Source organism: Fundulus heteroclitus, unplaced genomic scaffold (assembly GCF_011125445.2).
Source record: "Fundulus heteroclitus isolate FHET01 unplaced genomic scaffold, MU-UCD_Fhet_4.1 scaffold_156, whole genome shotgun sequence".
In the NCBI taxonomy this organism is placed as follows: Eukaryota; Metazoa; Chordata; class Actinopteri; order Cyprinodontiformes; family Fundulidae; genus Fundulus; species Fundulus heteroclitus.
Window position 1 is genome coordinate 56,479 of NW_023396568.1, and position 21,414 is coordinate 77,892.

At 37.4% G+C, this 21,414-nt stretch overlaps 1 protein-coding gene across 1 annotated transcript in view; it reads left to right on the forward strand.

Moving 5' to 3' along the window:
• brinp2 (bone morphogenetic protein/retinoic acid inducible neural-specific 2) overlaps positions 1-21,414 on the forward strand; it is a gene marked incomplete at its 5' end in the record, with an annotated part of 106,761 nt that overhangs the window by 24,592 nt on the left and 60,755 nt on the right. The window contains one exon of the mRNA XM_036129326.1: positions 15,448-15,684. Within this exon, the coding sequence (XP_035985219.1) occupies positions 15,448-15,684 (237 nt within the window). The remainder of the gene's footprint in view (positions 1-15,447; positions 15,685-21,414) is intronic.

A 21,414-nucleotide genomic window follows, 5' to 3' on the forward strand; every position in this document is an offset into this window, starting at 1 on the left:
ACGTGTGTGTTTGTAAACAAACGCCGGCATATATTTTTGGCGGGCTTAAAATTCGCGTTCACGTGTGTTGGATTCGTCACGTCATCCTGTTTTCCGGTAAACGTTTTAACATAAGTGTTCCTTTTGGAACAATACTAATGATCAGAGTGGGCACTACGGCAGTAAGTGGTCAGTGCACATTAGCAGTGCACTGACGGAATTATTCGGAATGAGACAGACCCCTAGTTTGAAAGTTTAGTGTTATGCTAACCCAACAAACTACTTCTGGTGGACCTAACTACACATACACTGTAGGAGGAACAACAAAGCACTCACTAAAATAAAAGACAAAAAAATTTAAAATATAAAAACAGTAGCTTTTATTGGCTATTTTCATTTGTCAAATCAAATCAGCTTGAAAATTATATTGTTTATATATATATATCTATATATATATAGATATATATATATATATATATATATATATATAAAACCTCCATAATAACTCACAATCACATGTGGTGTTTTTTGACATCTGTGGTCTAGTTGTATAAGGTCCAATTACATTGAACACACCAATCCCCTAGCAACCTCTATATTTCTGATGTCAATGCACGTGCACACTTGTTTTCTAAGGGTAGCAGTTTTTCTGAGCTGTTATATGTTGGTAAAATTGATCAAGATAACATGACACAGCTACTCTCCTATTGGTTTTATTTCAGACCGTTTGCAACATGCAGGTCAGTCTGTATAAAGCTGTCGGGGGAGAGGGGAGGGGCGGCATCCTGGAGCGTGCTGTGTTGAAAAGTGGCCAAAGCAGCTCTACAGAAGGCGGAGACTTGGCTGCTCTCAGAAGGAACAGTGCAGTGAACGGAACGCCATCATCCAATTTGCATATTTGTTCAAACATTTATGACCCAGGCTGTAGGAATAAGACGTTATTAAAATAGTTATTAAATATGTTTGGAACTGCAAATGACCTTTATTGAATGATTTATTAATTTTAATACATTGCCTGAATCCACACTACATTAAACAAACTATACAAAAAAGACTTTTATAAGAGGCAAACAAAGTGAATGAGGTGAGTGATTGAAGCTCTGTGTCAATCAAATTCAGGGAGTTATTTTTTTTTTTTTTTGCCACTTTCAGAGGCAAAAAAAGCTACTTTTAAAAATATATTTCCGTCATATTTAATTCCCTCTTTGTAATCCATGGTGGGATCACCAGCACCTTTGTGCATGCTTGATTCATTTTGCTGTAGGTCTCCTTTTTACTCTGACTGCATGCCGGTGAGACAGTGCTGAGGGAAGCAGTTCTCGCTGTTGCCTCGACATAGACATAGGCCAGAACGATTGGTGCTTTCACGTAAAGTCGCCACTAACGCAGACAAATTCTTATTGCTAATCACAATCGCAAAAAGTTCATAGAGGAGGTTGAAAATTCCCTAAATATAGCACCAGAGACACTAAATGAGCAACACAGGAATCTCGTCTCTAACTTTCCTTTCCTCCTAAGAGTGGCACACAGCTTCCGCTCAGCCACTAGCCAGCTTTGCAGCCAGACAGGAAGTAAATCCAGTGTTGGTTTTCAAAATAAAGAGGATTTTGTCCTTTCATGCTTAAATTCATTTGAAACTCTGATTATGGTTAGTATAAGTGTGCAAGTATATGCTATATTTAACATAGGGTATATATTTATGTCTCATTGTTTTAACATATATTAAAAGAAAATTAATTCTGAAGGTGTGCCGGCTTTTATTTTGCTGTGGCAGTGCGCCACAATCAATTGCATGTAGCGGAAACCCTGGTGCTGTTTGTATCCTTCTGAAAAGGCAGAGATTTGAATTACCCCTAAGGTAAACACATTGAATAGCGTAATTGCATACAGACTGATGTTTAAAAATCCTTTTTTCTGTTAATAATGATGATTGTAATGCTTACATTTAAGATTTGACATTTAAGATTAGAATATTACATCAAACCAATAAAATGTGCAATACAGGAATGTGGGCTTAATGAAAAGTATATATGATACTTGCTTATAGGTTATTCTCAAAAGGTATTTAATCTGACAAATGAGCCTCATTAGAACCCATATTCTAATTAATTGAGTATGCCTGTATGTATATTTGTATTTTGGTGTCTTTATCCTTCAAAGTAGAACTTTTGAAAGAATTCCCAAATCACTGTTGTTTTTATTTGCTTTTGCAAGTCTTATTACTTTCAAAATGAAACCTTCCAAGTTATTACTTATGGACCTCCAGTGTGTGTGTGGGCAGTATACTTCAGTATGTGTGCATCAAGAAACCAATCAAGAGTCTAGTAAAAGTCAAGTAACAACAGACAGAACTGCGTGGGAAGAGGTGGCAACTCAGAATATACCAGTTGGTGGAAAAATTGGCTGACGCACTGATATGAAATCTCCAAACTTAAAGTATTCTTACTCTCAGCATGTTAGTGAGTTTTTGGTGAAAACCTCTAATAGAGAACTGAAAGAGCACTCTGTGGCCAGTGTAGGATGACTGCTTGTTGAAACTCATTGCATGATGAAGTTAGATTCCTGTGATTAATCCCTGAAGAGAGGAGGGGTATGTCTACCACTGACAGAATATATAGAAGCACCTGGAGAATCGTAAGTCTGATTCTCTTCACAAATGCCTGACACCTCATGTCAAAGCACTGGCTACACTGTACTGCAGGGGTCCGTTCTTCGTACGGTGCTTAAAACATCCAAGATCAAATGAGACATCCAAGATGATTTCATCCGGCTAATCCTGATCCGGCTAATTGGGTTCTTCTAACACACCTGTTGTTTACGATTAGTATGGCTGGATTGAGTTATCTGAGACAACTGCGCGTTCATGCGTTTGTTTAAAAGGGGAAATGTATCGATAGTAGAAACATTGATCAGCAGCGCTGCTATTGGCTGTTCAGCATGGCCAAAGAACGCCCACAGTTTTTCTCCAAGCAGAACAAGAGCTTTTAATGGAAGGTTATGCCGAATTTGAGTCATTAATTAAAACACCTAAAAATCTGCTAAAGCCAGGAGAGAGGGCTGGCAAAAAGCAACAGACAAATTAATGCGTAAATATGTCCTTGGTAGATGTTTCTATCACTTTCTACAGTATGAATTTTTGCATTTTAATAATAAGTACTATGTTCTTTTATGTCAGAGCCTCCACGGGACCCACTAGAACATGGGAACAAATAAAAATGAAATACAAGAATATTCTACAAAATGGTAGCCTTTAATTATTATACTTTATTTTAAAAAGGCACTTGTTATGTCAAGAGATCCAAATTTCAGTGTCATTCCTTAGACACTGGAAGTAAAGGACACATGCAAACTGGGAATTTTAACAAAAAAAACAATCTTTATCCATAAAAAATGAAGTTCTTCCTTTTCCAAGTCATCCACAGTTTACACGGTAAAACTGTATTGCTCCGTGTCTAGATAATCCATCCATAGTAATACAATATACGGCTCGACAGGAAGCAAGCCTTTCAAAGTAAAGCTAAACTTCACAATAAAATGGCCTGAACAAATCTTCTTACTGAATAGGATAAAAATAAAAAGCAAACCACCATACAAATAACTTAAAATTCTAGATTTATGGCTCCAACACCACTTTTTCCTCTTTAAAAGCCACTGTTAAATGATGTGTTTGTCTGTTTATAACAGCCACCAAGAAAAATCTCTACACTGTCGCGCTGCGCTAAAGGATCCTGTCTATTGCGCAATACGCGATTAATTCAAAAAGCTCTACAAATTATTCTTGCACCTTCCGCAACAGGTTGCAGTCGTAAAAATGGACATGGCTACGGCAGACTTTCCTATCTCCTCCGCTTATACAGCTGTGATCTAATCTTGTTTACATGAAATAAGCCTGCTCTGGAGCAGGCTCAAGCTGGCGCACATGTTGCTATGACAACAAGTGCAGGAAGTCTTTCGAAGAACCAAACGATCCAAGATCATGCCAAATCGTCAACAATTAAATCCAGCTAACTGAGTTAGCGACGTACGAAGAACGGACCCCAGAGCATGACATTAAGTTTATGAGATGAAAGGATATTTAATCAAAAAAAATTGGGAAAACTAAAAATCTTTTGTTTTTAATGGGGGTAACAGTTTTAAATATAGTTTTTTTTTCAGGAATATGCAGTCTCTGTAGAGTATTGATAATAAAGATTTCAGTTTTAACTAGTCTATTTATTGTGGATTTTACTCTTTTCTAAATCATTTCTAAATCAACCTGTCCGGTACAAATTTTGTCATTTGTACCGGGCCACTGGGGTCCACTAAGGAGCACAAAATACTCCAAGTCAGAGGTTGGTTAAAAAAAAAAAAAAAAAAACACCAAGCAAAACAAAGCGTTGAATCATGGGCACAGGGAGAAAATCTATATATATTTTCAGAAATACAGTGAAAACAGATATGCTGTTTTCATGCTGTGTATAATTTATATTCGGGGCACAAGTATGTATAAAAAAACTCCTTTGATCTTGTTATAAATGATATTTTCTTCTTCTCATCTTGGTAGGCTATGTATACACCAGTGCATTACCTATGAGTAGAGGGTGGTTGTTCAGCTGAGCTAAAAACAGTATGAAGAGCATCAATTGAGGAACATGCTTTTCTACAAGGTCCAAGTGGCTCACATACCCAGAAGCAGAGAGGTATGTTTTAAAATCCTACCGTGTGAACCAGCCTTTACATTTAATTTATTACATAGGAATAAATTCTGAGAACTGCATACAAGCACTTTAATTTTAATTTGATTTGAAAATATATAGCATTTAAATATTGCAAGATCTTAAGACTATACACGATTAAGACTGTCATAAATGATTATTTTAGTAATCGATTAGCCTGACGATTAATCGAGTTATGAACCCTAACCCCTATACATAATCACACTCCTAGTTTAGTCTTAAGAGTCGCCTTTTCGGGCACTGAGTTAAAGTTTTGAAATCTTAGGTAAAAGATTCCAAAAAGTAAAATAAAATAAAATACATGAAGTGTTGCTAAAGCGAGTATTACGAGTGTGAAAATAATATATACGGCTAAGTCCAAATGTATTCATACTCCTGGCATGTTTTTTAAAAATTATTATTATTATTATTATTATTATTATTATTATTATTATTATTATTATTATTATTATTATTATTATCATTATTTTCATTCAACCAATAAGTTTGCTTCTCATAAGGAAGTGCAATTAGAGAAAAAAAAATTATGTTTAAATCAGCCAACTCAATTTTTTTTTATATTTTTTGTCTACATAACTATTTCCTATATGCAGTATGTTCTTTAGAACTGAGACCTAGGGTCTGTCTCATTCCGCCTACTTCTACACTTCGAACACTTAGTTTTAAGTATATAGTGTAGCTAACACAAAAAGTCAGTGCACTGAAGGTACCCGGATGACCCCCTAAAAACGGTCACAAAATGCAGTGTGTAACGATGGACCCTACTCGCACTAAACGGACGCCATCTTGACTACAAAGCAGAAAGGGAGGGACTAGGGACGTCGGGAAGATGTTCCCATTTTGAAAATAATGGCGGACAATTCAGCCTGGTGCACTGCAAAAACAGAACTAAAAACAAGTAATATTTTCTTAAAATGAGTGTATCTATTCTTGATTTGAGCAGGTAAATAAGATTATCTGCCAATGGAATAAGATTTTTGCACTTAAAATAGGAAGAACTGATCTCCATCGTCTTATTTCAGGTGCAGTTTATCTAATTATCTTATTTTAGGGGTAAAAATACTCACTCCACTGGCAGATAATCTTATTTACCTGCTCAAATCAAGGACAAAAACCCAAATTTGAAGAACATTTGACTTATTTTTAGGTCTGTTTTTGCAGTGTGTAGCCTACTGCTGCACTGCAATTTGTGCATGATAGGTGTTTGTAAAATACACGAACATACCTCATGTTCAGCCAATAGTAGGAGGATCCTGTGTTGACGTCGGAGGCGATGTATTTTCCACATGCTGTGAGTGTTAACGATTGGTTAAAGAACGTGTGTGTTTGTAAACAAACGCCGGCATATATTTTTGACGGGCTGAAAATTTGCGTTCACGTGTGTTGCGTTCGTCACGTCATCCCGTCATTTCCGGTAAACGTTTTAACATAAGTGTTCCTTTTGGAACAATACTAACGATCAAAGTGGGCACTACGGCAGTAAGTGGTCAGTGCACATTAGCAGTGCACTGACGGAAGTATTCGGAATGAGACAGACCCCTAGTTTGAAAGTTTAGTGTTACGCTAACCCAACAAACTACTTCTGGTGGACCTAACTACACATACACTGTAGGAGGAACAACAAAGCACTCACTAAAATAAAAGACAAAAAAATTTAAAATATAAAAACAGTAGCTTTTATTGGCTATTTTCATTTGTCAAATCAAATCAGCTTGAAAATGATATTGTCTATACTCTCATTGAATATACTGGCCTAGTTTTGTCATAAGTGTTTCACTGCAGATCATTTTTAACAGCCATATTTGTGTATATATATATATATATATATATATATATATATATATATATATATATATATATATATATATATATATATATATATATATATATATATATATATATGGGTGTGTGTGTGTCTGTGTCCTTTACAATAAGCAAATAATTCTCTTTCTCCATGGGCTCTTCGCCGGGGCCACAACAAACACCCCAGTTGTCTGAAGAGCAAAAATGATGAGTCTCTCGCATTTCTCTGTCAGTGTCTGTAGGAAGCCCTTTTGGCCCCTCAGCCACAGAACAAATGTCTCACAGTTTGTGTCACTATCCTCTGAACACACTGTGTAACCTTCCCATATGCTTGGACCAGTCTGTGGTTTATGTGCCAGTGACGCTGTGAAACTGGGACTTTGAACTAGCTGAGCAGCTTTGTTTTCTGTGGCAGGTCAGGGCTTTTTATGCCAGACTCTACAATGCACAAAGAGCATGATGCAAGGTCTTTATAGCAAATTCTCAAAAGCAGTAAACAATCACCTCTCACCCAGGCTGTTTTCACTGTCCCACCTCTAATATTTCTATGTACATATATTTTTAACAATTATCTGTTAAACAGTTGACGATAGATTGTGGAATTAGACTTGGGCTTTTGAAGAGCGACGACATAAAACTCACAACAGAGGATGCTGTTCTGTAAGATAGAAATTATTGATTTATCATCCTAAAGCTTTCAACCTTCTCCTATATGCTCCAAGTTTAAAACTATTAACATATTGATTAGCACAGTAGAGGCACTTCATGATTAGAATTTAATCAATGGTAGCTAGCAGCCTGACGGCCAAAAACTGAGGGTCAAGTTTATGTTCAGTGTTATTCTTTACGACTACATCAGGATACGCTACAGGCCAGGACATACGTACATGGCTAGCATAACTCTAAGTGAAGACGTGAACAAGTTTTCAAAGTCACTTACCAGAATCTGCTGCAACTTTTCTCCTATTCTAAGCTGGATGTGAGTGTCAGATGATAATACATCCATTATCTATACCCGATTATAGATACAGGGTCTCGTGCCTATCTCAAGCTGCCATTGCGTGAGAGGTGGGGTACACCCTAGACAGGTCTCCAGTCCATCACAGTTAGATGATAATAATTATTGTTTAAAAGGTAATTCCCATACTTATTGAGCTGGCATTTTATTTTTCCACTTTTCATATTGAGTATGTTGAATTTGTTTTAACATCACAGAAATTCTTACTATCCCCTCCCCTTTCCCTGTAAAAATCCAGATTTTCTTAGACAAGTCTTTGTAGAAGTATCCATTCGCCATGAACATTTGAGATTCTTCACTTTTACAGCTACACACTTCAATGTAGTTTATTGGGATTTTATGTTCATACAAAACAATTGCATTGTTGGGAAGCAGAAGAGAAATGATTCATGGTTTTAAAAAAAAAAAAGTAAAAATAAAAATGTGGCAAGTGGGGTTGGAGCATTTGCTCTTAGCCCTGTTTCTCTGGTAACCCTAAAAAAAGCTTTCAACAGGTCACTTAATTAGAATTAAAAGGAGAATTTGTTTGCACAAAGTGTTCCCAGTACTGTGAAGGTTTCACAGGTTTCTTTGTAGAACTTAAATGATTAAAGATCGTGCAGACCAAGAATACGATTGACAGTTGCGGAGAAGATCAAAACAGAGAGTTGGGTTATAAAACTAAATCATTTTAAGGTGCATTGCTCAATCTAATTTCTGAAATTTAAGATGGCAAAACTGCAAGCCTACCAAGACAAGTCTGTCAACCTTAAACTGACAGGCCGCGGAAAGAGTGCATTGATTTTCATTTCATTTTTTAATTGTATTTGTTTCTTTATCAGGGACCATGAACAGAAAAGATTAATCTCAATGTGCAAAGATGTGCTGTTCTAGATTATATATTTTTTCCCTAGCTAATTTCCATTCATAGTTCCAGTGGTAGATACAAGAGAGGTCATTAAGGAGTACAGTAAATATAACAAAAATTAAAAGATCAAGTAAAAGTTTCAAAACACATGAAATGCTATATTAAAAAAAATCAATCAGAGATGACCTTTTGGCTTGCATACAAAATGTTGTGTTTGATGAAAAAAAAACACACCTAAAATGAGTCTGCACACAGCATTTTCATGGTGAAAATGTTGCTGGTATTGTCATCTTTTGGGGATTCTTTCCCTCAGCAAAGACAAAAAAGCTTGTCAATCTTGATGTGAAAAGGAATGTTGCTAAGAATAGGTATATTCCTGAGGAAAACTTGTTAGAAGATGTAGAAAAAACCCCGTCAAAGTGGGCTTCAGCTTCATTGTCAAAAAGGACTTTGATTCTAAGCATAGAGCCAGAGCCAACATGGAAGGGTTTAGATCAAAGCCTGTTCATTGTCCAGTCAAAAGGTCAGACCTAAATCCATCTGAGGTTGTGTGGAAAGACTTGAAAAGTCCTGTCCACAAATTCCACTCCCGTCCAATCTGATCTTGAGCAACTTTGCAAAGAATAAGGGGCCAAAATTTCATACACAGAATAATTGTATTATTATATATAATACTATCATATTACAATAGTATTATTTTTTTTATTTTCTAAATGCAGAGTTTTAATTATTTAATCAGAGTTAAATATTTTGGAATTTGTGGTTGTATCGTGACAAAATGTGAAAAACTTCAAAAAGTATGACTACGTCTGCAAGGTTCAGTAGATGCCAGTTTTTAATCACTAGTGAGTGTTTTTAAGCTATGAAAATTGAAGTCCTTCAATGTTTCCCTGGAAATGTGCCTTCCTTTTTTGCAACTTATCCTCAGAAATCTTCAGCAAAGCTTCTTGTAAGGACTCATTCCTTACAAAAGCATTGCATTGTATTCTTGCTCTTTCTATCTTATATTATTACAAATTAAGCGTTGAGCCTGTGCAATTTTTAATTTAAAATGTATTGTTGGTTAAAGAAAGAAGATAAGGACTTTCTTAGTTTGATTTCCGTACGATAAACAAACATTTATCTTGCAGTCTGTTCTGCTTCTTTCTGTCTGGAATCCTATTTTTGGAGAATGCCAGTCTCTAACAAACGTATCTGGAAGTATAAGTTTAAGCAAGCACACAGATGAATGTGCAGGCCCACTTTTAGTCCAATTGACACCATTCCCTGCTGACAGCTGCGGGGTGGCCTTCATCTACCACAACTTCCCCCTACAGCTCCATAAACATGCCTTTAGATGTTTGTTGGAATTCCTTCAATAGCGAGAACAGGGCACGGGGACAGATGCTGTAGGACACTTGTGAGCTCCTGCCGGGTGAGAGGTCTGTCAAGTGGCTCCCTCTGCTTAGGTCTAAGTTTGGGCAGTCACTGAAACAAATTCTCGACACACAAGATGTTTCTGTGCACTGCACTGTATGAATCATTCATGTGCCGCTTGCATGCCAAATTTCTCGCTGGTCCCTGCTCTGACATCACAGCTCTAGATGTCTCGACAGTAAAGGTTTCAACAAAAGAAATAGATATAGTGAGGAAAAGAAAGTGAGCCAAATGGAAATTTATCTGGTGAAAAAAAAAATGGTTTGTGGCTCTGGAGGCTTTTTACCCTTTAAACTGACAGACCTTTTGGATATAACTCCCCCAACACCACAGAGGGCCTTATCTCTTCGCAGCATTACTGCTTTGCACTTTTCATACATGCACAATGTAGTTGACTCTCTTGTGGAAGAGCACAAAACTATCTCAGGAGAGCATAAAACCACTAAGCTAAGGTAAATATGCGCCCCACTCTGTGCAACAGGTCCGCAAAAAAAATTCAAAGTCACAGTCGGATGGAAGCATTGCGATCAAGTTTCCCTACCTAACCAAAAAAAAAAAAAAAAAAAAAGAATGAGGCTAAGTAGCTATGTGATACAGGAGCATCTGTTCCAGCGTGTGTACTCTTGTACGCTGAAGCCAAAGCAATACTCGCAGGCCCTGAGAACAGGACCGAAGGCCAAGAGTATCGACGCCATCTCCTGCAGAGACAGGACTGCATTCCGGTGTAGCCGACTTAGCACTCAGCAAAGCAGAGGCTTAAAACGGACACACACAGTCACTCAAAGACATGCAGTGATAACAGAGAGGTAGTGATCACGGGGTGGGTTTAAGAGCTTCAAATTGCCCAAAATGAAAAATGTGACCTCTGCAGGGGATTGAGAGATAGAAAGACTGGGAACCTCGGGGCTGCTATTTCTGGTCCATTGGAGTGATCTAAATCTGGGGGTGGTTGGAAGCAAAGTCTCATGGGTAATGACCCTAAAAGCCCCCATCAGAAAGAGGACACCCACCGGTTTTTCATGGTGGTGACTGGGGACCTGGTGTGATAAAGAGCAATAATACTAAAGATTAAAAGCAAGTGATGTTTTTTTTGTCACTGTTTCAAGCCGTAATGGAGCATAGGTGTAGTACTTCCAATAGCTTTGAACCATTTTGAACTATTTTAGAGCATGCTGTGGGTTTGATGAACGAATGGACCATATAAATATCAGAACATGGTTTCAACCAAACAGCATTTACAAATTAAGTGTTTTGTTAGAAATCTGCTCACTATCTGCATGTAATTAAGTGTTAGAAATATCTCAGCGTGTATAATTGATAGGTGTTTGATTCATTAACAGATTAAATGACTGTCCCAATACCTAATATCCCCTTTACACAGAAACATGTGATTAATACAACACCTATGTTAGATTAATTATAATTTGGCCCCAAATAGGTAGGCAATTAATCTAGAACTCAGAGAAAGGTAGCCTGGAGGGGCAATGATGAAATATCTTTTTTTTTTCTGTTTTGATCTACTTTATCTCCATCTCCTTTTCATTCTAGTTAAAGAATCAGTAAGATTAAAAGTTTGGAAAATTTAGATACCGGCCATATTTTCGCGTCACTAAATATCTCTCAACTGTACAGCTTTTATAATTAACCCAAGTTTGATCCATCATGTGGAAAGAGTAATCCATCATCACGTGATGTTGAGCCTACATTGGCTTACAAGACACTATACTACTACTACTACTATATCAAAAGGAACACCGATATGACTACCAAACAAGAATCATAACACAGGCAAACATTTCCAAAAACTAAATTGCATAACTTTTTGATCAATTTTGCTAAAACAAAAGCATTTCTCAGATCATATTACAAAAGGACAGTGAATTATAAAATTCAATTCCTCCTCAACCACGTTAAGTTCACAAAACACACAAGCACTGATCTTCAGGAACCCCTTTCAATCTACCCAGTCCAACCACCAGAGGAAGATAACCAATTCTTAACAGTGCACACAGTGACCTTTGTCTTCTTTTCATAGTTAACTTTACAAATAACTCAGTTGGAATCACATCCTTAATTTGAATAAAAGTTTACGTTTCCTACAAGTTTCCTGAAACAACTGATATTCATACTTCTTACACATCTGTAGTTTAACTAAATTCAGATCACAAAACCAAGTGTCCTTGTAAACGGAACTTAAATCATTGAGAGAAAATATTATAGCAATGTCTTTAAACCAAGGGTAACTGTGAGCTTGGTCCCAATTAAAAATCTTCCTGTTCAGTCTCCTCTGACATGAGAACAAGTCGATTCCATAACCTCGCCATTTCACATCTTTTGTCAGGTTTGTTGTTGGACCGGAACGCAGACAAGTGCTCGAGAGTCGCATGTTGAAGATGATGGTAACTTATTAAATAAAGCAGGCTTACAGAATCACAGGAACCAGAACACGACAGAGATAAGACCTGAACAGAGTAGCATGACGGATGAAGACGGAGGACCTGACTATGTGTCTGACAAAGTGGACTGAAATTAAAGGCGAAGAGACGGAGGGAAACAATGGGGGGATAATTAGGCACAGGTGAAGAAAGTGATGCAATTAGGCTGTAGAAAGGATGGACATTAAACGGACAGAGGCAGGAAATTACAGAACCTAGCAGGGAACAAGATAATGGGCCAGGCATGGGAACAATCTAACTGAACTCAGAAAGGAACAGATATGACAGAACTACAGGAATAAAGAGATGCTGACAATATCTAAATTGATTTCAAGTCTGTCTTTAACTGGAATACTTACACTTTAAAAAACAAGAATCAGAGTGGAATTGATTTAATTCATCATTGCAATAAGGTTGATTTAACATGTAATGATTCTTCACAGTATTGTTTTAGCCACGCTACAAGTCTTAGCACATTACTTTTGCCAGTAGTGTGGAAGAATGCTGATAATGGTTAATGTGTCATGTGTCATTCTATTGTGCATTTCCTCTGCATTTTAATGTTTCTATGGATCTGAAACTGTAGCATTTGCAATGTGTATAAGTATTATAAACATATCACATAAGGTACACATGATCTTCATATATGTGGTTTTATAGGTTTTAAATGTTTCACAAAATGACACATTTAAAAATAAAAGTCTGAATCCATGTGAAATGCATTTTACATATGCCAATGTGCAGATCAGGGGAAAAAAATCAGCATGACAGCAGTTTAATATTTAGGGGGTGTTACAATCAGTGTACGTTTTGAAAGCAAAATGTATTTTCTAATAACAGAAATCAAGCACAAAAGCTGCCCAACCCAGTTACCTGTCACACTTTTCTGCCTGGATGAAGTTTGAAGTGTTATCTTAATTCAGCAACAATCTGTATTGTATCCATCTTTAACAGCAATACTCAAAAGGAATGTACGTATACCATTGTCCTTGATGTTACCTGCCAAAAATGTAATTTATTTTAGTCTCCATTTGATTATTAGAGTATATTACTCCTATGTAAAAAAATAAAATAAAATAAATAATGTGGCCTTTTAACAAATATCTGCCACAGCATTCCCAGTTCAGTGATATTCATAAAGGCTTGATAGTGTTGTTGAGCTTTATGCCACTCTAGATGATATAAAATGGCAAATAGAGGCTAATGTAGCACCTAAGCACATTCCAGTTTGCATTTCTTACTCATTTTGGAAAGGCAGACGTGAGTGTTATACTGATCAAGGCGAGCATTGGGCTGAATACTGATGTGCTGCTGCAGTAACGACATGAGTGTCAAAGGTGAAAAGCAGCAAGGTGAAAAGAGGATGACTCACAGGCAAGTACCAACCTAACAGCCTAGCAGAATAATTTGTGCTCAGTCTACACTTTCATAATGTTCTTTTTTTTTAAAAGCCAAGTTGGACAGACAGAACCAATTTTGTATAAAATGACAGTACAGCCAAGTGATGCTTGAATACTCATCCAAACTTTTCAAAAAGGATGCTTGAAAGTTGCCTTGAATGTGACTTCAGTTGTTTGTGTCTGGTATGGAATTATATTTAGCATTATGGTATACATATTCATCATGTAACGGCATTGTGCAAACCCTTCCTCTGATGTGACATTCATGGATGTTGCTCAGCACATTATGTAGGAAGAGTCCTGTTATTTATCTGGAAAATGACTCAGAAAACGTAGAGGCATCTTTTTGCAAATCACCTTATATATCCTTTCAAAACAATCTGACTTAGAATAATACTATTGTGGAGAAAAAAAAAAAAAAAAAGAATAATACTATTTATATGGAGATTACTTCTGAACGTATCACTACAATTAGTCTATAAAAAATTTAGAAAACAAGGAGAGAGAGAGAGAGAGAGAGAGAGAGAGAGAGAGAGAGAGAGAGAGAGAGAGAGAGAGAGAGAGAGAGAGAGAGAGAGAGAGAGAGAGAGAGAGAGAGAGAGAGAGAGAGAGAGAGAGAGAGAGAGAGAGAGATAATGACTTATAAAACTGGAGCGTTATTTAGCTGTCTCTCCCAAACTGGAGAAACTTAGGACAGTATTGGAAGTTATACATGTGCACATACACACAACGACATCACCCACCCACACGAACACAAACTAACCCACAGAAAAGTTAGGGGAAACAAAAAAAAGGCCTCAAAGCACCTGCCAAAGCATAGAACATGGAAAAATGTGACTAATTACATCTCTTTCCATGCCAGTAAAAGAGAAAATACCAAAGAAGAAATATGCATATTCATAGCAGGGCACAGTGGGATTGACTTGGCTGCTGAAAATCATCCAGAAAGAGCTTTTGAAGCGAAGAGAGATACAGCTCTTGACACAAATTAACAATTATTAGAGGAAAAAAATCACCGAGACAGGGATGGACTTCAGACAATTTCAGGAAGACAACATGATGTGCGCACCAAGCTACCTATTGATTTCTAAGAGATGTTAATATGCATACACTTCAGCTTATGATGTGGCTCTATACGCTGCGCTGTCATAGATCTGGGCACTATAATTGGCATGGCACGTTTAAATACAATTAACGCAATGCAAGCAGTGACAACAAAACTTTAATGTTTTCAAGCTGGTATATGGAATTGATTTCAACCCTGTTTCCCGCAACTTAAGCGCGTAATTACTTCAGTACATTGCAAAACCTGCTGGGTCAAAAAACAACCTAATTTGTGTAATATTGCCAACTCAGTGCTGTACCTGTGGGTCAGGTGTAAGCTTTTAAGGCTTTTAATAAACAGTTGTGTTAGATTAAAAAAAATCCTACTAAATATTGAAAACGGAAATTATTCATTAATAAACAAGGCGCTTGACAATCTTTATTTCCTCCTCAGTCTATCTTTGTATCTGTCTGTAAAAAAATATACTAATTTACAGAAAAGATCAAATTGCTATTCAAGTTGTTTCAAACTGGTTGAATATTTGGAAGCTGTTTTAGATTTTTTTTTTCTCCATATTCAGCCACTTAAGACATTGTTTAGAATAAAATCTGTGATGTTGAATGCCGGAAATTGAAGTTAAAATCGTTCCACTCCCTGCTGTGGGTAGAATTATAGCCTGTAATCCTGTAGAAGAAATGCCAAACAAAAATGCTATGTTGAGAATGTTCTTTTCCATGCTGAAATTGTGGCTGTTGCACTCATTTATTTTAACCTTTGACTTCATTTCAGGTTTGCAAGATGTCCTGCCAGAGTTCCTCCGTGGGCGTTTTGTGGAGGCGGCCCTCAGCTATGTGGCATGTAACTCGGAGGGTGAGCTGCTGTGCCGCAATAACGACTGCTGGTGCCGGTGCTCTCCTAAATTCCCAGAGTGCAACTGTCCCTTTGCTGACATCAAAGTCATGGAGGAGAACCTGGAGAAGAACAAAGCAGGCTGGAACAACTTCAATCAGGAGTTCATGGAATCAGGTATGTGCAGGTGTTGGAAGGCATTACATTGAGACAAGCAGGAAAACTGAAATATGTTGCCTTGTCAAATCTGGACTGAAATTTTCTACATTAATTCCACATACTTTAAAATCAAATGTGTGGTTTGTTAAGTGAAAAAGTGGATATTAATTTCCCCCCACAAAATAATATCATTCAGATTTAATCTTGTTCTCGTGAACGCAGCATTGATTATTGTTTTGTGAGCTGGATGTGTCAATACACCCTTCATTGCTGTGGCTGCTTTTATTGTCTCCTTTCTGTCAACAATATCTGGACATTAAGATTGATTTTTTTTTTCTTTTAATATCTTTTTGTAATGATTTTTTTTTTTTGGAGGCCACAGCAAAAGCAACTATAAAAAAAGTGGCTGTAAATATGTTCCTTTATTGGTAAAAATGTGAAAATGGTTTAAAGATTTTATAATCCAGCACTAAGCAACACTCAACGTGTATCTATCCATGATTCAAAAACAAAACAAGTAGATAATATTTTTTATCTTTTTTTAAGAACTAATTATTTTTAATAAACCTTTTGAAAAGTATAATACAGTTGAGGAGTTTGACTTCAGACTCCATATAGCTGTGCTGATAAAATAATTTCGCTGCCTCACAGTTGATCTAAGGATGTGCTGCCGACTGTGTTGCAGCACATAAATAAGAGAGATGAGCTGTGGACAGCTGGATGGGGGCCGTGTTGCATAAGTTTGTTTAATTCCAGTTTCAGATGGAGCAGGTGGGATGGTGATGATTTATTGCTCCAAGCTGGAGGCAGCTTGTGCACACTACCACTGTGTTTATACAGGATGTACCTGTGAAGTGTTGTTGTGATTACGTTAATGATAATTACTCTTAAAATATAGCGACAAACAGAGATGATTAGTGATAACCTACTTGGTTTGTGCCTCACTCACTGTCATTTTATTCATAAAGATACAAATTATAGTACAGCTGGATGCTCATCTGAGAAGTTTTGTGTGCACTGAGTTGTTTCACTTTGCGCCGGGAGGAGCAACAGGTGATGTACAAACTCCAGAAATGATCTTTTTTTGCTGTAGTTTAGAGGTATTGAGAGCAAAACTTTATAGACACACACACTCATGGGGAAAAAGAAATTAGACTACCCCTGATTTCTTACATTTATTGTTAATTTTAATGGCTTGTTCAGCTAAAGGTACATTTGTTTGAATAAATTAATGATAACAACAATAGTCCATAAAAGTTTAATTTAAGAGCTGATAATAACCAAAATCACTTAAGTGCTCACATTAATAGCTATGGCATTGTACTGCCAAAAACAATACTTTTAGGCATTCATGTTGTCTGTTCTGTCTTTTTTAGTCACCTGATACGCACAGGAGTTAGTCATTGATTGCATAACCATTCTCTTTGGATGACTGGTGTTCCGTTACAGACAACAATAAAGAAAATTAACAGAACATAAAATGCAGGAATGTGCAGTAAGAGCCAAACGGCTGAGGTAAAAGTGACAGATTATCTCATTAAATTGCAGTGTTTTAATACACAGCAACTTTATGTGGAAAATGCCAATGTGTACATGCAGTGCGTACTGCCTAAATCTTGCACGTTTGAAATTTGTTTGTTTTTTTCCTATGGTCTCTTTGTTCAGTTTATATTTTTCAGCATTCAGTGTTGTACAAATTAAACACATTTTTTAATCTGAAAAGGCACACTATTATATGGTTAATATATAAAGTCTCAACATAACACAACCAAGTTTTTTCAGAAATAATTTGTCCTTGTAAATTTTTGACAACAGTCTACTTTGTATAAAAAAAAACTGTTCATTCTTTCTACAGTAAATGACAGCAAAGAAACTATCGATGTTTTAGTAAATCTGTTCAGATATGAACACTTCATTCTATCAGTGTTAAATGACCAGTAATAATATTGTGATTGTATTATAACTCTCCTAATGTCAGGATGTTTTTTTTTTTCTTTTAGGAAGAGGTTGAGATTTTGGCACACCAATTGTTTTTCGACAGATTTTTCTCTCCTCCAACATTAAGTTAACTGGAATTTAGAAGTGTGCATTAATTTTCTAACTAAACTCTGCCTAAAAGAATTATATTATTTATAGGGGACTATCTGACTCTGGACATATGGCTACAAACAACCTTCAGGATCTCTTGCATGGCTGAGGAAACATTTGCTGTGGTGCTAGGCTATTGTCTGTCTTCTTCTTCTTGGTTTTGATGTAACTTGGTAATAAATCAGCTCATTTCTTTTCTACTTCCATACAATCTGCCTTTTGTGTAATTACAAAACTCACAGAAATTGGTGACGTAAGTCCCTACTGCCTGTGTTATTGCAGTGTGCATCACTAAGGTTTTTCCCACAGGGCTGTTGGTTGAGCCTCAGCCGAGCGTTCCCTAAAAAATAAACCGTGACCTGATCCAGATCTGAAGTTCGGAGAATTTCTGATCAAACAAGGAACACATCAATTACCCTCTGACCTTTTTACAGTCAATAAAACATTGTAAATGAAGTAACTTTTAAACTACTTTATAACATACGTCAAAACCAGACATTCTCTTGAGCTTATTCAATCTTACAGCCTAAAATTCAACCTAACGCCTTTTTGATGTTTGAAGTGTAAAGCTGCTGCATAATCAAATTACTGGACTATAGAACAAGTCGACAAAATCTGTCAGGATGAAAGTTAAGCCTCAGCACTACTGGGCCTCTCTGGTAGAGATTGGATCAGGTGTACAAGCTCCAGTTTCAACATGCTAGTCGGCTTTATCAAAACTATCTACCATAGAAAGAACGGCACAGGTGTGTGATATAATGATAGCCGCGCTGCAGAACAGGTCGGGCGTCACTCTCTTAATTGGTTGAAGTTTCCTATTTTTTCCCTTTGCTACATCTCAACACATTACCAGCTCACCTCTTAATGACTTGGAAGGTGTATGCAGGATTTAATTGGAAACAGGTTTCTGGCAGCTTGCCTCGCTCTTTGTGAGCGTATTGTGTCTCCCCGCAGAGCTCAGGTAATTGTGTGTGAGCTGCAGTTTGTGCAGGAAAGCAGTTGCTGAGTGACATCAGAGAGGTAAACAGGCTTTCTGTGCATTCATTTAGACTCACTTTGACAGCACCTGATTTTGCAAAGTTGATTTTTTGCTAGATATTAAAACTTTATAAAGATACACTAGCAGGGTGTCAGAGGAAAAAGGGCAAAACGGTGTTTGAATCCTGAGGTTTTTTTTATTTTGGGGGGAGTGGGGGTGTGTGTGTGTGTGTGCTTACATTGTGGGTTTTATCAGAGAGCTATCTTTTTGCTGTTTATCTAGAAAATAATCCCATAGTACTTCCAGAGGGGTGTGTTTGAGTAGGGAGCTGAAAATGTCAGCGAAGGCACATCGCATGCGCAGGGACGGAACAGGCATACGCTGCATTGCCTGGGGCATGCCTGTGTGGAGAGGCTCATCAAAGTGTAATCTAATTTTGGGGAGCACACAAGTTACAGTTACCCATTCACACACCAGCAACAGCTGCACATCAGGGAAATTGTGATGCAAAATGAATGCATAAAGGTGGAGGGAGGATATCTACTTGGCAAATGTTTGAATTTCTGAGTTGTGTGTGCCTATCGGTTTCGCCTCCTCCTGTGGCTCCATGTTTCTGGTCCTGATCTTCCTTCTTCTTCTGACTCGGGCAGAGAAGTGTTTTCAGCACCTATCAGTTCATTTAGTAAAGATCTGTAAGAAGCCTTATCTGAAAATGTGCTGGTTCTATGATACCAATGTTACCAGGTCCTTTAGAGAAGGGACATACTGACTTAATGAGTGTAGTTGAATTAAAGGAATGCATTTAAAGATTGATTTCTTCATTGGGCCTTTTTACACTTTTCAACAGATTAGCTTATAAGTTTGATGTGTGGTGTATCCTTAGACAATACATCTGTTTTATCTTCCAATGAAGTTAAATAGATTTTTTGTCTTCTAAAATATATTTCCCATATCTGAGAAGAACAACTCTGAATCAGGGCAACCACGGAGACAGTCAGTTTGGGTACGAAACAATTTTATTGTGCAAGGAACAGGTAGTGGAGTCTGGTCGGATCGTTCTGGGTTCTCCTGGAAAAGATGTAGTGGGTAGTGGTGAATAACAGGTCTAAGCAGATGGGAAGGTGAAGAAAGCTGAACTCACGAAGGCTGAGGCTTGGCAAGAGCCAGGGAGGGTGTTGTCCTGGATCCAGGTGTAACTCCAGCGACTGTCTCTCCAGTGTGGTTTGTGTTGGAGGGTGGACAGGCAGGTGAGCACAAAGGGGAGGACAGGGGCGGGCTGGCGGTCAGAGGAATCCAGATTCCAAGGAGGGTCCAGGCTGGAAGTCTTTCATGGGCTTGAGTTAATGTTTCACGCTGGAAGCGAGAAAGAACTGACGCCCTCCTCCTGGTCTCGGCTCCTCAAGTAGGCACCTAATTAGCCGAGATGAACCGCACCTAACCGTTACACCCTGCAGAGAAAAGAGAGAGAGAGACCAGACCCGCACCCAGACCTTCAGTATGACAATATTGATCTGTTCTTGTGGCAAGGATGGTATTTGTAAGACTTGGTTTACATCTCCCACAGAACAAGACAAGGGGCCGAAACAAGAAACAGGCTAGTAACATTGTTTGCAAAGTTAAAGAAGTCAATCTTTCATAAATAACTTATCACCAATTTAAAATGTCTCAAAAAGGTAACTCAGAACATACAAGTAGCACAAGAGCTCTCTGTTGTAAGGATGTTTTCTTTCTAGGTAGCAAGATGTCTTTGAAATGTGTGAAAACTTCAGGAACATCACACCTTCGGTTTTTTTTGAAGTTGGTAACGAGGCCAACTTTCAGAAAAAGCATTTGAATCCATGTTCTGTTTTTATGTTGTTGTTTTTTTGTCTGACAGCCTTTTTCTAGGAATTCACACAATGTATTAAAAATTATAACAAAATTTTATGGGTTTCACATTTAAAGAATAAAATCCAGGTGCCATCCTTATCATGCCACCCTTATCATGAGTTATTACAACCTAAATATTTATTGCTAGTGTTCTGGTGACATATTTAACGTATCAGAGTTTATTGTAAGCCTAGCACATTTCTGGTCACTATTGACAGACTGAAATTGGAACTCCGCTGACACATTAATGGTCCCAGACCTTCTCCGTCTTTCTAATTTTTTTTGAGGGAAATTACATTACTGGAGAAAATCACATAAAACATGGAACAAACAAGATTATTGTAAACAATTACATCTCTCATTCTCTTAAAGCTCAAGTGAAATGGCAAACGTACCAATTTTATCAGGTGCTGAAATTGTTTTCATTTTGGGCTTTGCTTCCTTTTTGTGATACAGTAAAAAGATATTGAACTCTTTCACCTACAGATTGTTCAAATGCATGAACGTCTGACCTCACTACTTTTGTTTTGACCATGTTGCTGACATACAGATAATGAGATACCATTATTGGATGTTTATTTGGCAATAATGGTCAACCCCTGTCACAATGAAGTCACAATTTAAATTTCATTTGTTAATAAGTTGAAAGTAGAATTGTTTTTGTAGCCTGAATCATTTTACCAGTGCGCAGTCTGTGTGTAGCAGAGGGAAGTCCTTTTCATCACATCATTAGCCAGCAGTTTGGGGCTTTTGGTGCACCAAAACTCAGCAATAACGACTTCAAAAGAAACCAGTGCTCCTGCTGTTGCTTA